Source organism: Temnothorax curvispinosus, unplaced genomic scaffold (assembly GCF_003070985.1).
Source record: "Temnothorax curvispinosus isolate PA1 unplaced genomic scaffold, ASM307098v1 QBEX01014453.1, whole genome shotgun sequence".
Taxonomy (NCBI): Eukaryota; Metazoa; Arthropoda; class Insecta; order Hymenoptera; family Formicidae; genus Temnothorax; species Temnothorax curvispinosus.
In genome coordinates, this window is record NW_020224233.1 from 181,266 (window position 1) to 198,451 (window position 17,186).

General features: G+C 37.4%; 1 protein-coding gene across 2 annotated transcripts in view; it reads right to left on the minus strand.

Moving 5' to 3' along the window:
• The window catches only part of LOC112464688 (beta-1,4-N-acetylgalactosaminyltransferase bre-4-like), a 74,088-nt gene that overhangs the window by 31,586 nt on the left and 25,316 nt on the right, over nucleotides 1-17,186 (minus strand). Inside the window, exons 2-3 of one of the 2 annotated variants that reach the window (XM_025031828.1) lie at nucleotides 5,639-5,697; nucleotides 918-1,345 (exon numbers count right to left, since the gene is read on the minus strand). In XM_025031828.1, coding sequence (XP_024887596.1) covers nucleotides 918-1,075 — 158 coding nt within the window. In that variant the 5' untranslated portion in view covers nucleotides 1,076-1,345; nucleotides 5,639-5,697. The remainder of the gene's footprint in view (nucleotides 1-917; nucleotides 1,346-5,638; nucleotides 5,698-17,186) is intronic. The other variant, XM_025031827.1, reaches the window with a different exon arrangement.

Below are 17,186 nucleotides of genomic sequence, written 5' to 3' on the forward strand. Positions count from 1 at the left end.
GGTACAGTTGACTGCGAATGCTGCAGCTCAATTATCACGGACGAGGGATCTTCCGTGAAATCTCTCGCGAAACTTCGCCCGAGGAAAATTCACGTCAACAGTGCACAGTGCAAAGGAAAGGCAGCGGTCTATCGTTTGCTCGTGCAGATTCGCACCCCCTATTAATAATTCGCGACAATACGCCAACGCGAACTAACTCACGGCGAGCGAGGCGTCGTCGGCGAATAACGACGAGTCGGCCGATTATTAAGCCGGAAATCCAACATCGGCGATTAACGCGGAATTACGGGGACGCATTGCATCTCCCGTGTCGTCGTCGCGATAATGCACGACGACTTCGCGCGGAATTTAAGCTGCAGAATGCGCGCGAGTTTCGGGACGCACGCCGAGTAACTTCCAAGGCGCGCCTCGCGAGACTCGCATGGAGCTGGGAATTGGCACTTAACGCTTCGTCGAAAACGTAGAGCGCGCCGGATTTATTGCGAGAGCTATAGCAAGTTGGAAATTCGATATGCACAGCAAACGTTTCAAATGACTTAACTTGCCAATTCGGAGTTAGTAGATTAATAACTGAAAATGATTTTCCGGAAATGGCGGAAGTTTCACGAGATATTTCCAAATGTAGAATTATGAAATCCGTAAGCAACAGCTTAAAGTAAATTATATATCTAATTGTAAGTCCTATGTAAAAAATCAGCATCTAAAAATTCGACATTTAATATCTGTTTAAAGACCATGTCTAGAAGAGAAAAATTCAACTAATCCTCCTGATGTTCAAGCAAATTCCATGCTTGATGTTTGAAGGTACAAAACGTAATGTCAATCACATAATTTATTGAATAATACTCCAAAGAGGCGACTTGCCAATACTAGTACTTATCTATGGAGCCGAATGGACAGGGATAGGTAGCACTTACTTGGTCGCGTTGATCGTGAAGATGGTCTCGATGGAGCGACGATCGAGCACGCCGCCGCTAAGCAGATACTGAACGGCGATCAGAGCGAGGACGATGCAGGCGAGCGCCTTGAGATGGGCACGATGCCACAGTGCCACGGCTGCGGCGGCCACAGGCATTGCATGCGCGAGACACCATAACTCCCTTCTAGCCGCCGTTAGAGGAGCACCGCCGTGCACCACGAGGCACTCCTCCCCGCTGGCCGCTTCCAGTTTCAGCTACAGCTGCTGCCCGCAGGCCAGGGACCGACCCCGCTGCAGTCCTTCTTCTTCTCCACCCTCGATGAGCACGAAGGGAGAAAAGCCGCCTGGGGCTCTTCACTTCCGCTCACCAGGAGCATCACCCTCGCGGACCCTCGCGACCGTCCCCCGGGACGAAGATGATAATATCTGTGGACAACAGAAAATTTCTTGCTCTAAAGGATCTGTTTTATTAATTAATAAATTAATCTACTCTAACAATTAATCACTATCAATTTCCAATTTATATAAAACCTTTATATAAATAAATTATAAAGTTGATCGTATATAATTTAATTGTACCGTTAATTACTTCATCTCTAATTGCGTATAGAATATATATTTAGCATTAAAATTTATTTCGATACTCTGGCTCACTGATTAAATATAAACATTATGTAATTTATTAACATGCCATTGATTTGTTCTTTAAGCGATTATTCCCAATTTTAATTCGCTGGAAAGAGAGAATATATATTTCCATGATATAAACGATATGATATTTGAAACATGCGAAACATGTTTAAAATTTCTATAAAAAAAGGTGCGCAGAACTTGCTAATAAAATATTTTTTGCACATTTACAATTAAATTCAGATTTAATTACATCATAATTAAAATGTGCAAAAAACATTTTATTGCTCAATTATTTTCTATAAAAAAAATATTTTTTCACATAAAAAATTGATGTACGTTCCTCTTATTGTAAATAAAGAAAAATAATTTGAGCGTGATATGTAGAGATGCGAATTTTTCACGAGATCTTTCGCTTGAACTCGCCTTGAAGTTCCTAGCTAATATCACGTATAGAGCCAAATTAACACCGTAAACTGTAATTTATCGCAAGGCAGCCTGGAAAAATGTAATAATACTGGCGGTATCGTATACCTTCCGAAAGTTACGACCCGTGCTCGACAAATAAAAAGCAAGTTCCTGAAGATACGGTAAATTAAAAACGCTGTATGCGAGAATACTAAAAACAAACAAGAGTGTTATAATTATATTGTCAATTTTTGATAACATCACTAATTTTGCGACAATTTCATTATATAACCTAGTTCTTTGGTATCTGTGAAAGTAATTGTGAAAAAGTTAACATATTTTTAATTTATAAAAATAGCCCTTTATTATAAAAGTAATGTAGAATTTACTAAACCTAACATAATATTTTAAAAAATTAAAAAAAAGAGAAAAATAAAAAATTTATTTTTAACAAAAAAGAAATGCTTGCCATTGTTTTTAATAATTTAGAAAATTGTGTTTCTTTAACGCAATATTAATATATCTGAGCTGAGATGTTCGTTTATACAAACAGGCGCGGGCAGTGGTAATAACATTAGCAAGACGCATCCGATACGTTGTCGGGAAAATCAGTACATTATCGGAACTTCATTGAATCAAACTACACCAGTTACTCTACACTGCGCGAACCGAAACTAATCCGAGTTTATGTGCCGGGAAGCTTCTGAATAGTCGTGTTTAACGAGTTGGCAGACTTATCGACTTGCGACGGCAACTCACTCGATTGTTTCGGCGCAATCTTTATTACAGTGACTTGCCTATTAAAAAGTGATTATCGGCCATCATTAATACGACTGCGATTTCAGATCCCTGGCTCGTACCGCGTGTACTCGATAGCCTAGTTTGATTAATCTTTTGATTAATTAACAGACAAATTTGCCAGACTACACGAATAAACACGCATACGTTTCTGCGCGAATACATGCAGATTCGATCGTGCGATTCTCGTCAAAGCAGAATTCGTTACCTTAAACTATTGCAATTGCAAATATGGAAAGTGGAACAAAAAAGAATTATGCAAATTGACGCGCGCTATATTGACGCGTAGTAACGTGCTTGGAAAAAAAGAGAAATGCTTTACAAAATATTTTATACTTTATTCTGATATATTTTTACATGAAATATAAAATATTTCGTAAACTATTCATTTTTTGATAACCATACATTAATACTTTTGTAAAACAGAATAATAAGATCAATTAACTGGTGTAAAGAAAATAGTTACCTTTAAAAAATTAAGCAACTGTTTTTTTTTACATCAATTCATTTAATTAATTATTCTGTGCATAAAAGTATTAAGGTACGGTTCTAAAATAGTTTACAAAATATTTTATTTTAAAATATAAAACATTTTGTAAAATATTACTTTTTCGAGCACCTTACCCAACTTTTACGCATGAGAATATCCTCATGCATTTGTGCAAAAAAATGAGAATCCATTAAAGAAAAAGGTTGCACTTTTCCGATGCATCGTTGCTTTTATAAAAAATTAATAGAAAAATAGATTATTATTATATCATTCAACTTTTGCGTGTACCACTTCTTCCTATTTTATCTTCAACGGAACAGATGCTAGAATCCATTCGATCGGTCGAACGTTAAATCAGACGACTCCAGTATCCTCTTAAAAGCAATTATACAAAGTAAAAAGCTAACGATCCGATAATTAAGCTTTATTTCTATTTTATATTCTTTATGCTCTTCCATTTCATATTCTGTAAAATCAGAATCAAATAAAAATTACAATTATGTATTCATATATTATTTTTAATTATCTTTGTGTAATTATACTCCAAATTAAATATTTTTTAAACAAAACGCAAGTGGATTAATAAAATGTAAATATACTTTTACCATATATTTATGTATATGATTTATTGAAAAATTATAATTTGCAATATAAAATAATTTGCAATATAATAATTTTAATACCATTCATTGCTTGCTATCATTATTAGCTAATCGATACCGGTTCGTATTATCGTATAGCGTATATTTATTATTTTTTCAGACATACGTATTTCACTTATAATGCATCCACGATTCGTTCTTTATCGTAAAGCTCTTTTTTATTCTTTTCCTCGTATATTAACGTACACGAAAGACCAAATATTCATGTATTCCGTGCTAAGAAGAAGACTGGAATATTGCTTCCGTCCTCTCCTTCTTGTCTTTCGCGTGCTTCGACGTTCAACAATGCTAAGGTAGGTCGTGCTCTCGCCGTCTATTCATACCATGCGCGCTTATGTTTAATATGCAGTCGTAATTCCAATCCCTCCCGTAATTCCCTCTTCCTCTCTCTCTCTCTCTATCGCTCTTCTCTCCCTCTCCCCTCGTCCTCTCTTGTTGTTACTAGCTACCCGCGCGTTATCGTCCGGCTCCACTCTAGCGTACGATATAGCGCGCCCTGATTTCTCTTTGAAAACAAACGACGGGATATTATGGTGACACTGATATGAGGAAGGATAAGATATGATCTCATATGATTAGAAAAAAATGCGACCGGCACTGGGATATCACGAAGAGAAAAATTATGTCAGGGATATATTTTGATATATAAAATCTATTCTGCCGGTTGATCTTCATTAATCAACGCCACCAATCAATATTATATAGGTACAGTGTTAAGTAATAAACGTATTTGACAATATTGACAATATCTCTCGTGGAAAAATAATTTTTTTTTTAAATGATGAGAGGAAAAAAATTTTTCCCTATGACAATATCTCGTTCTAACTCCAATCGGATTTTATTTTAATAGAATCTTCATTTTATATGTATTATCTACAGATATTTAATTGAACACAATTATCAATATTATTATAATATTTATAGGTTTTTTTAAACTACATTATGATGTTATGTAAATATTTAGTTTTGAAATTTTTTTTCCACGTCGCAAGAAGATCGCGACATCCAATTCAATATTGGTAAAAGCATTAAAATCATTTCATATCGAACCGGTTTCTAATAAATTGCCGTGATATCGATGATGGCTGAGATTAAAAATCCCGATCGACCCATTCCTATATGTATAACAATGCTTTTACCTCGTCACAGCGGCGATACCCTTTTCCCGAGGGTAGGCGTGAAATGCGACACGGTGCTCCATCACCCGGAATGGAAAACATCATTCGAGGGCGAAAAACCGCGGCTTTTCCACTTTTCCCGAACTATCGGATTTTCTCGCTTGGCAGTCATCAGGATTTCCGTAGTTCTCGCAGACTGAGTCGATGCGCAAGAAAGTCCCTCGTGTCGCATTTCTATCTTTCTCTCTCGCAAGAAGAGTTCATGATTGCACGCGCGGCGCATGATAAAAAAGCGATCGATAATTTCGATATGTACAATAAAATGTATCAAGAAAATATATCTTTGACGTTGCAGTATTAGATAATTTCACTATCACCATTCTATGATTCCCTTTCATTTTTCTGATCTTATTGTTAGAAATACCATAAGCTCCATTTCAATTCAATTTTAAACGATATTTCAAAAATACATAACCGCTTCTGATTAACCGTAACCGTCGAAATATCTGACTGCTTAGACCTAGCTAGCAACCGGCGGCTCTATTACTTTTCGAGATGCATAAAAAAAGGCGTGAGCGCAGCTACTTTTGTATGCACCCGACCTGCGTCGTACCTTATTTATTTACGGCCGTATGAAGACTCAAAGATCGACGATATGCGCACAGCTGAATTCTGTAAGAATACAAAAGTGCACCAGGCATGAGCGAACGTAAAAGACAGATCGTAAATTTTATGCGCCAGCTACTTGGGATTTATCACCACGCTGGATCGTCATTGGTCACCGCGCGATAGCACCAAAGCATCGCTGCATCGAGACTCCGTATATCTGATATTACATAGTGTTACGAGCATTGTGTAATCTATATACATTCTGTATTTTTATCCGGCTCCTCTTCAGCTTCAATATTGGACAGACCCGGTGAAGGAAGTGTGAAACGCACTCTGTGTACGGAGGATCATCGGTTTGTCGCGTCGCGGCCGACCCGTTTCGATAAAATACGCATTTTCCGCCGTCGCGGTATTTCATTTCCTTCGTGAAACGCGCCTCTCTATCGCGGCGGGCAAAAACCTCTCGACGACGTCGCCAATCCGTTTCACCGCAAAATGTGCGAGACCGCGGGAAGAGAAAGAGAGAAACAAACACAAATAATAGCCCTCTCCTGCCACGTGCATTTATCTTTGTCACTCGGGTGACAAAACAAATAAGCCTCCGAGAACGGTCATGATATGACGAGTCATTCGCCCCATCCCGGAAGTATTACCGCCGATCCTCCATTATCTCGTGGCGTTGGGGTTACTATAGATAACATTTATATAACTCGTTACAACTTCCCCAAAATTACGTTCACCCCAAAATTACGTGCCTCCCGCCTTCTATCGACTTGAGGGGACCCTTCCTCATAACGCGCTCCTTTCTTTCTGTTTTCAGTCACGTCACGACGCATCCCGTAGGGTCATGTCAGGTTGTGGCAGGGTGTAGCAGTCGGAGAACAATATTCCAAAGCTAACCGCATATTTGATGTAAATTTCCTGAATAATTCATACATCTGATGTAAAAATGGTGTGTCAGTTTTTGTTAGAGATAACACATGATAATTAAGAAAGATGCGAATTTCGAAACTGCTTGATATATTTTGCTGAAGATGGTGCACACAATTTTTGCTGGAGATAATGCATGTAATTAAGGGAAACACGAGTCGGAACTCTGATTCTGTACGAGCAATTTTAAAGACAAATTATATTATAACGCTTTATATTTAAATTAATTTAAAAATACTGTATAATATTAAGTATATATATATATATACTTATATATATAGGGTAGACCGCAGCACGTTGTCACACATTTGGTTCAATATTTTTTGTATTTTTTACATTCAATATTTAAGAGTACTTTAATATGCCAAAATTTCGAGTAAACCCTCAGCTTCAATTGGACAGTATCGAATTTTGTGTGATTGTTACTCTACAGTTGTTACATAACAATAAATAACGACAGGTCGCTTGCCATGTGACAACGTGCTCCGGTCTACCCTATCGGGCAGAGAGAGCGAGTGAGAGAGAGAGAGAGAGAGAGAGGATAAATTTTTCATTTTGACTCTACGTCTCTTCTATATCGCGTATATAACATATGCACGATATAAATCACAAAGTGTACGAATTTCATCGATAATTCATTATCACTATTCTATCATCTAACTATATACGGAATTTTGTATTGTACCTATTCCTAATTTTTTTCTTTATATGGCTGTGTTAACTTTAGTCTAAAGGTAGCACAGCCATGTTTTTAGCGAATTGGCAGGAACAAGAAGTCGGAAATAGGGCAATTAATTAGCAAAAAAAATAGCAATTAATTTTTATACAAGTTGCATTTGATTGTGCTGAAATACAGAAATGGCCGCAGCTTAGTAAACATATTTTCGAAGAATAGAGATAAAAATCGACCGCGGTGATAACGCGGGGAATTACATAATCCTGGATTAAGGTGCGATTTCATTGACGCTAGAAACCAGCGGCAGCGTCAAGAAAATGTAGTGGGGGAAGAAGTTCAGACCGTCTCAACTTTTTAGCGTACCGCAAAATTCAACGAAACTTCTTTTCCCACTATACATTTTCTTGACGCTGCCGCTGGTTTCTAGCGTCAATAAAATCGCACCTTTAATGCCTCGTGACAATATCATGGCCTGTATCGGAACAGTTGGCATAAAAAAAATTGAAGAGACTATGATCAACTCGACAACGCGCGATCACCACGTGTGACGCGAGTGAGATGTAGATAAAACGTGCGAGTAACACGATAAATGGAGCGCCCGTGCCATCTTTATTAGACCGAAACCGCACCTTCCGCGCGTATTTCTCTACCGTTTGAGTTTGACGCTACTTCTATCTTTTTTTTTCTCGTATACGGTCGTTTTTTTACTCAATTATAAACGCGTCCACGCGCGCGTTTACGCACTTCCGCGCAATGAAGTCCCTCCCGCGTGACACCGTTACGAAGAACGCGCGGCGCCGTTGGTAATTGTATTCTGCGCCAATGCTGCAGAGCTGCATTGTCGCAAATACCGTCAACGGCGAACGGCGAAACGGGAGGTCGTTAAACGCGACAGCTGGATTCGTTCGTGACGAAACGATCGGCCGCGAATTAGCACGCGCGCGCGCGTGTAATCGCCGCTTTGCATTCCGCGCGCGATTCGCGCGGGCCCCTCTATATTTGCATGCAAACGCGGAGAGCGGTAAAACTGGCGTGACGACGCGACCGTCCTGCGCGGGATACACATCCCGTGGGATGCATGTCGCAGGATCAGCCGCGATATATTTCAATCCCTTCGACCGTAAAGTTCGTCGCGCGGAAATTTACGTGAGACCGCGCGAGCATAATTTTTCACTAAAGATAGGTAGAGCATTATTTGTCAGCATACGGTCACGGCACTTTTCAGACGATCCATATATCTCATTTTTATATTTCCGTGACATTACTACTCGTCTGTTCGTCACGCGGATAAATTTACGGCGAATTTTATTCAATAATTCCACGAAATAAAGTCTCTGAAGTCAATAATGTTTATTCAAAATAGCAGATAAACTTTCGGTTCATATAATAGAAAATATTTTCTAAACTCTATTTAAATATTTCACCTGCCTAAAGAAAATTAAAGCTATAAATAGATTTAAGGTTTCGTGCAAGTAAGAGATGGCAAATTGCCTGGGGAGATGTTCTATAGGTATATTTCATTCTCTCCTAATGACTCTGTCGACAATTTTTCTTTATTTCTATTTCTCTTCATTTCGCATATAAAGCGAAAACAAATAATGACTCGTCAAGTAAACTGAGCCGTAGGGTACGAAAACACTTCGATGGACCGAGCAAATATCCAGCAAAAAATACTCAACACGCACATTTACGCATAATTTGAATAGGTTATTAAGGGTTTTTGTATATTAAGGTATATTAAGGGTTATTAAGGGTATAAGGCTTACGTTTTCATATACGTAACTCGGAGTTCACTGTCGAATTATCTCACATTGTGAATGTATATCGACCGCGCCATCATTGCATGAATTACGTCGCGTGGGCGGTACGTTTAAAGAGGACATCATGTTCCTGCGGTAGAGTCCTGGTCCGAGGTATTATCGTATTCACTCCTCGTGGTGCATCATGTGCGCAGGTACATGCATACAAACATACATTTTGCGAAGCAATGAGGAGAGAGAAACAGAGAGAGAGAGAGAGAGAGAGAGAGAGAGAGAGAAAGAGAGGGAGAGAGAGAAAAAGAAATAAAGAGAGAGAAAGAGATAATCATTATATAAGAATAAGAAACGTATAAATCGTCAATATGACAGAATTTACATTACATAAATTCCGCAAGAAACGTAAAACCTTGCGTTCATAAAAGAATGTATGGACAATTAATCAGACAGACGAATAATAATAATAATTTCTTGATTATGTAAACGTCTGAACGTCGATAATGGTTAATCAATGATTGATATCGCGGAAACAGGGATGTATAATGAGAGACAGGGAGAAACACGACTGCTCAAGGCAAGGCTCCGTTTGTGTCCGAAGATATCCATTCAAGTTTAAACCCGGAGGAAGCCTAGGATAAAGCAACCCTTGGCATTGTACACGCGGTTGCTTGTTCCTCCATCCTGGATTCTCGATTCTGTTGAAGCCGAGTGTGGCTGCAATCCGACATGCATCGCACGTCGCAATGCAGCAGCACCAGAGTTGCGCCAGAACGATACGCGTTGCCCGATTTGCCAGAACGATGCCCGATTTTGCTGACAGAAAGAGAGAGAAAAAGAGAGAAAGAGAAAGCGGGATAACATACGGGAACGTTTGCCAGCATTCACCAAGGATGACGGCGGTCAAGGTCTGCAATATCGTCAAAGGTGTACGCTTCAATTCTTTTTCCGTCCCAAAGAGTAAAATTTGAAATTTGATTGAAAAAGTCTCGCTTAAATTTCGATACGCGTCGAGTGATATTCAGCAAATAAATTTTATCGTGACTATGAATACAATTGATTTTGATAAATTGTCAAAAAATAATCCGATAAATTTTCCTCTAAACATTCTCTGCTAAAAATACGAGGAATTTTTAAATTTACGATCTAAAAATACAAAAGAGAGTTCCTAAATAATTAATAATAATCGTGATAATATGTATAACTTTGATATGCAATACATATTTGACATATACATATAAACATATGTCTTGTATAAATATTCACAGTAAATCCAATCATTTTTTTGTAATATTATTCCAGTTATTAATTATGTTAAATAATAATTTAAAAGGAATTTCAATTATTGTAATCAAATTGCGGTTATATCTATCATTATACGCGATAGCGACAGAAAACCCGTTGGGGAAAACCGTTATTTTGTAATGAGTGGACATGAAATGACTTAGGTAGATGCTATGCTGTAAAAGAAATACCTACACATTCTTCTTGCACTGATGTGCGCTAATAAAAATGACGGGTTTCTTCTGCGACGCAGTGCTTAACTCCACTTCGTTCTGTCTACTCATTATAAAATAACAGATGTTTAATTTCAGCAACTTCCCGATTGTCATCCTGCATATTAGATTATTATTGCTCGAATGTGGAATCAAGTGCAATATAATTCGTACCAGACTCTAAGAAAATTCCTCGGGAAGGAAAGGAGATAAAAAGGAGAGCACAGCAGAATTCGCGCGCGCATTATTCTTAAGTACACCGCGCGCACGGTAAGTACCCGCCGTAGAGTAACGCCATGCTGGTAATTTAGCGACTTATCAGCGACTATAAAGAGGACTTCCTACCATTATCCCGGTAGCTTAGTTATAGTTTCGTTACGTCAATTGCCCCTGCAGCGTAACTTCTGGTAGTCCTTCCCGTTCGCCAGCACGGCGCGCGGCGCGGCGTTTCGCCGGAGGACGCAGTAATTGCGTTATCGTCGTCATTACGTTACATCGCCGCCTTGATAGCGCGCGATTTGATTATCGCAGTTACAAGTTAATCGAGCAATCGCGAGTCACCCTAACGATCCTGCCTCGTTAACGATGTTTACAGCTACAAAGGATGCTTTTGAGCTGTAAGCCCTAAGGATAACTTAGCAAATGGTAACAGCAAAGGAAATGGAGACGTTCGAGAAGATATGATCAATCTAAACTGGAGAGAGAATGTTTAGAAGTAATTTGATGTTTGAGTATATCATGAACGTATTTAGATTCAAATATACCGCTAAATTATAAATTAAACTTTGTCACAGTTAAAATTAAATATTTGTTATTCGGCCGGGACGCGCGCGATGGAAGAGTGGATGCAAATTAAATAAAAAACAAACTGAATTATAAGATTGAAATCCTGTTTGAAAGTAATATACACGTCTAATTTGGAAAATAACCCCCCAGATCGATATCGTATCTGGTTTATATCCAGTCCCTCATAGAAATTCTTAATGCTTCAGAAACCGAACTTATATACGTTGCTTCCAAAATAAGCGTCTCATACATCATTCTGCCGTGCTGATGCAGAATGCGATTTTACTCCCGTAGCACTTTCCGAGAAACGCAAATATAGTTGTCAAATCGATGACGCGACGCAGTATATACATCACAATCTATTAAAATCCAAAACAGTCACTGTAAAGTAAGTCGAGAAATCTAAACATTTACATATGAAAATTTAAAAAGTTTCAAGATTTATAAAGATCTATAAAGACTATATTGTTATATATTGCGTTACGGAAATACAAAGGATTGATTACTTGATACAGCAGACTATCTAATATCTCAAAAGTACACTGATTAAAAATACTTTGCGCAGAAATCAATATCGCAACTGTAAAAAGATTAAGAAAACTTCATCATTATTTCTTATCCATTCTTATCCTATCCATATTTTCATCATACGGTTATCGATTAAATAATGCTTCGCTGAATGGCTAATACTTGGCGACATTATCGTTAAAAACTCATTGACTCTAATCTCTCCCATAAAATTTTAATAAGGAATACCGAATATCTTTTGTACCGTGAAGTGTTTCGCAATGGAATTTATAACTTGCTCCGATCAACTTTTGAAAACGTTTTTTAATCTCACCATTTTCTTATCTCTACTCTCGATATCTATTATTTTTGTTATTTTTATTGTCGATGCAATCTCATCTACGTATTACTTCCTATTTGCGCTTCTTTGCCTCGTTTCACAAAAGATAGTAAAGAAGAGAAAAAACCTTAAAAGAATGTGCATTTATCCATTCTAAATCCATTAGTTGATTATTCGCTAAATCGCAAAAATTACTTTCAATCCACTCGTGACGTAACGTCACGCCCTAGTTACTTTCTGCTTAGAAGCAACTGCAAATCGACAGTTTCTGTGCCAATTAGCGTTTCTGTCGAAATGTTATATTCGCTGCACACATACTCATTTGCGCGCTTGCGTAATTTTGAAACTTGCACAGGTGCCTAGGTGGTATCTTGCTTCATACAGAATTTCGTAGAGAATACCGCAAAATTCCGTGAAAAAGGAACACGCGAAAGGTATGTAATGTAAATAAATAATCAAATTTTGTGTGTAAAATCCTTCGAAAAATAAATTAATTTTTCATGACAATTTTTATCAATACATTGTACAATACATCGTTATTCATAATTATGTGTTTTTACACATAATTAAGGTAATAATTACAACAAATTACATGAATGCACTTTCGTATCTATATATCTATAATATATATAATTAGATCTGTTTAATGTGTATAAGCAATATGTTTTAATAGCAAAGCTTTATACGTAAGCTTATATACGTTTTTTTTTTTCAAATTTACCAAGAAAATTTTACGTTTGAAAAAGATGCGCGAAGAAGAAAGAATGTAACTCGATCTAATTGTTATTGCGCTGGAATTGCGTGCGGTAAGTGTAATTCTATTAGGAATGGAGAAAGGGTTATGGAAAGTACGCCATCAGACAGATAGCAGCAAGGTGTGGCCGCTCTCTTACGTAAGCAGCCTTTTAATCTCTTTATAAATTCCTTCCGCCTCTCCAGGGAAGACCAAACATAAACTTGATGTCGCTTCAGCGTTAATGGACGCGGATAATCCAATATCTTAAACCATTTTTGCTAACAAAAATATACATCGGTATTTTAAGTCGCATTGTTCCTTTTAATGCATATTAAGTTGAAAATCTAGTTCTCTAGCTGCATTAAAACATCTACTTCCATGATAAAGCTACTATAAAAATAGTCTATCGATAAATACTTCTCTCTCTAAGATCTATTTAAAAATCAATTAAACTACAAGTAAGATTTCGATACCTTCGTGTGGCAATTAATGTTCTTCAATTAATAAACAAAAATAAAAAATGTAATAGTTCGTATATATCTATAAAAATTTAAAAGAAAATCGATTTTACTGTCTAAGGACGATCTTATTCTTGTTTGTTATTACAGTATATTGTAATATATGTACAGGAATAGGTATATATTCCTGCATGAAAACATCTACTTTCATGATAAAGTCACCATAAAAATAGTCTATCATATTTTAATTCGCATAATTTTTTCGATCATATAAAATAATGGGTGAAATGTGGAATGACCGAAATTTACGTTCGAGCCGAGTGTTAACACTTTCTGGACGCACAGTGGGCAAAATATAACTCAATAAATCAATAAACGGCGAGCAAGATCTATAATAAAAGGAATGTAGCGCCGACGAATCGCAGGCAGGTTCTGATTAAAACGCGAACCAATTCGAAATATCTCGGCCGCCATTAATGAGTCAATCAATTTCTGTCATTGCGTTTGCTTTGGCGGTGCGAGGTGCGAGTCTGAATACGTGCAATAATCAATGGAACACGTTTCAGCACAATACCAATGAAAAACACATTCCTGCGATAGCGGCGAAATTTCACGCCTATTCACAGGCGACTGGTGTGGAAAAACGTAAGCATGTGGAAAATGTCACGAAATATCTGTTATCGGAAAGTATATTCGAAAATTAAATTTTCTTCAAGTTAAATTTTTTGAATAATTTGTATAAATATCTACGGTATGTAAATATTACATATATTAATAAATTAAGTCGATAAGTTACAGAGATAATTTAATTGAGAAGAAATGAACACAGCGGATGTATAACTTTCATTATTAAATATCTTAGTCAGGATGATAAACCAATAATTCGACGATTTATTTATAACTAGCTAAGTGAAGGATTTCATCTTGCAGTGATTTATGCTACTCTTATCGAGCATCTCGAGTACACACAAATTTCCATCTGAGTGGGATCACTATTCGCGGGAAGCGTCTGATGGTTCAGAAGACATACCGGCGATCTATCCTCTTATGGAAATGCGCGCACCGTCTTTTTTCATGCGCTTTTAATACCGGGAGGAATTTTTTACGGGCATTCACATGGAAATTTGCAACGTGATCTTTTTTTCTGGTCTCTCGCGCCACGTCGCGCGTCGCAGCCTAGCTCCCACGAGCGTTCGAGCGCTCGAGAGCGCAATTTTCGCAAAACTGCCACTCTCCGCCATACGCGACAGCTCTTTCTCGCTCCGAGCGTTGATTTATTTGACAAAGAAAAAATACTTTGGCGTGTTTTATACGTCGTTTCCATAAAGCGAACGTTGGAAAATTACGCGAGGCTACCGCCGTCATGTTATACTTTCCGCTTAGCGATAAATTGGTCTTGATCTCTGCTTAGGAAGTTTGATGAGAAATTTAATTAAAATTAAGGCGTTCGTAATTTTATAATATAAATTGACTTTTTCAAAGATACTGTAAATTTCTCGTACTTACAACACTATTAACGTGGCTTCTTTTACTTGTTTTATCATAATAACATTATTTTAAAATGTTTCTCTCCAGAAGAAAAGTTCCCAAAATATTCCTAGTATTTTATATATAAGCAAAAAAAAATCACAGAAATCATTCTCTTCAAAAACTTCTATATACCGATGTAACGAAATTCATATTTCGTTATTTATTTTGGATGCGTTTTTTCGTTTCTTCTTTCATTATTATTTCGCGTAAAGGATGTTTATGCTTAAGTTTATATTTTAATCACCAAGGTGTTCAACGTTAAAAATTCGCAAAACATAATGACACCGGAAAATCCGAAGTTATTTTTCTTTTCATTATTAATCCGCGCGTAAACTCATTCCTATATAAAAAAGAGGCGACATTCGGGAGCTTTTCCCGACAGAACATGCCAATCGCCTTTGGGAATGGTTAAAAAAGGCATTAGACGAGCGAGAAAAACGTTCTAGGTGTCTCGTAAAACTGTAAAGCGCTCGTAACACGTGTCCCGTCGACGAAGCTGACGTTGTGCAAAAACAATGGAAAAAAGAAGACGCGTGATATTCAAACGAACGAACGAATGAGAAAAAGAACGATCGAACGGTGTGTGTGGAGACTATGGAGCGGCGGGATGCGTGTCCACTCTACCGGGTGGACGATGCGCGTGATTTATATATCCGAGATTGGGGAACAACGTTTGCCGATAATCCCGGAGAGCTCCGATATCTCTGTCGAATCGCGCGAATTCGGCTTTCGGTGTTTGACGGTCCGGTATACCATCGCGCTCAACCGATGCGATGGGGCCGCGCTCGTTTGATATATTAGAACGCACGCTGTCCGTTTTATATACCGCGATGCTGTTTTGCCTTGTAGTTCCGCGCACGAAACCATTGATTCGAATAGCGATCGCGTAGCTCTGGATTTCCATCATTGATCTTCTGATCCCCAAAATTACAATTTTACAGAATTACGCACGAGATCAATGAGAGATGCAAGTCGCAAAACTGAAATGCGCGTTACGAAAGTTTTACGTTTATATTGGAAATGGTACTTTTTTGTAAAACTTTTAGATTTACAAAATACAAATGTTTAAAAATATATTTGCGCATTAAAAAATATTTCTTCTCTCAAAGATTCTTTTAGTATATAAAAAATTATCTAAAATTTTATATAATCTACATGTATCTATGTTGTTATATGTATTATAATTTTAATAAATTATAATTTCTAAAATGTTTCATCAAATACGTTTGTATCAAATTTATTTTATATGCAATAATACACAAATTGTCGTAAAATTTCGAAAAAGTAAAGAAGTATTTCAAAGTAAAGAAGCAAGTTAAGTTAAAATGTCAAAGAAGAATAATAGAACGTAAAAACAAGGTAAAAAAATAGGAACAAAGATAAGAGCAAAAAAGATAAGAGAAGTGAAGGAGGATGGAGGAATGGTGGGACGAAGGAATCGATAGCTATCGTCATAGCAACCATAGCATCAACTAGTTATTCTAACAGGCATCCTCTTTCTCTCTGATTTTCCATGATTTTTCCCTGTGTCCTTCCCTTCCGCATTCCTCTGAACTTCACATGGAATGTCGTATTATATGTTCCCAGTGCGACAATAGTCGCGGCGAATGCCGAGTCTCGTGTGCTTCCTTCGAAACAAATTCTTCGATTTCTCGATTACATTTCTCTGTGGCTCATACACGAGTTGTATATTACAATAAAGTTGGCGCGAGGATGTAAGAAAGAAAAAGAGATGTTGGGAATGTGCGCGACCGCGGAGGTATATCTCCGAGCTATACACGGGTGCCACCATGGTTTGTCTCGCTTGAAAAGCATGCAGAGATTTCTCGCGAGGAAGAAACCTTGACATGGCGTGCAATGAGTCAGAACAAATCGCGGACAAATCGCGTGCACTCGAGACACGAAACTAATTAACGTGCGCAATAGTACGTAAAGCTTGGACTGACGATATCTTGCTCAAACAGTATTTTCTTCCATTGAAGTTATTACTTCTAAGCGGAATTGCAACTCCGCAAACAGTCGCGTGATTTATATTTTCCTAACGTACCTCTGGATATTCTCTTCCACGTTAAAGATGAAATTTTAAATACAAAGATATGTTGAAAAAAAAAAACGTTTCTTAAAATACACATATTTGCAATTCTTTGATGAATAATAACCTGAAGTTAAAATCTCGAAAATTGTTGATCATCAAAAATGGAGGAAAATTATATCGTGTAAATTGCGAAGAAACTAAAAACATCTCACGTGACATTTTTCCTGGATAATAATCTGTAGATTGCGAGATTTCATTTGCGTAATCAACCAATTCAAAATCGAGTACGAACAAAGAATTTCTT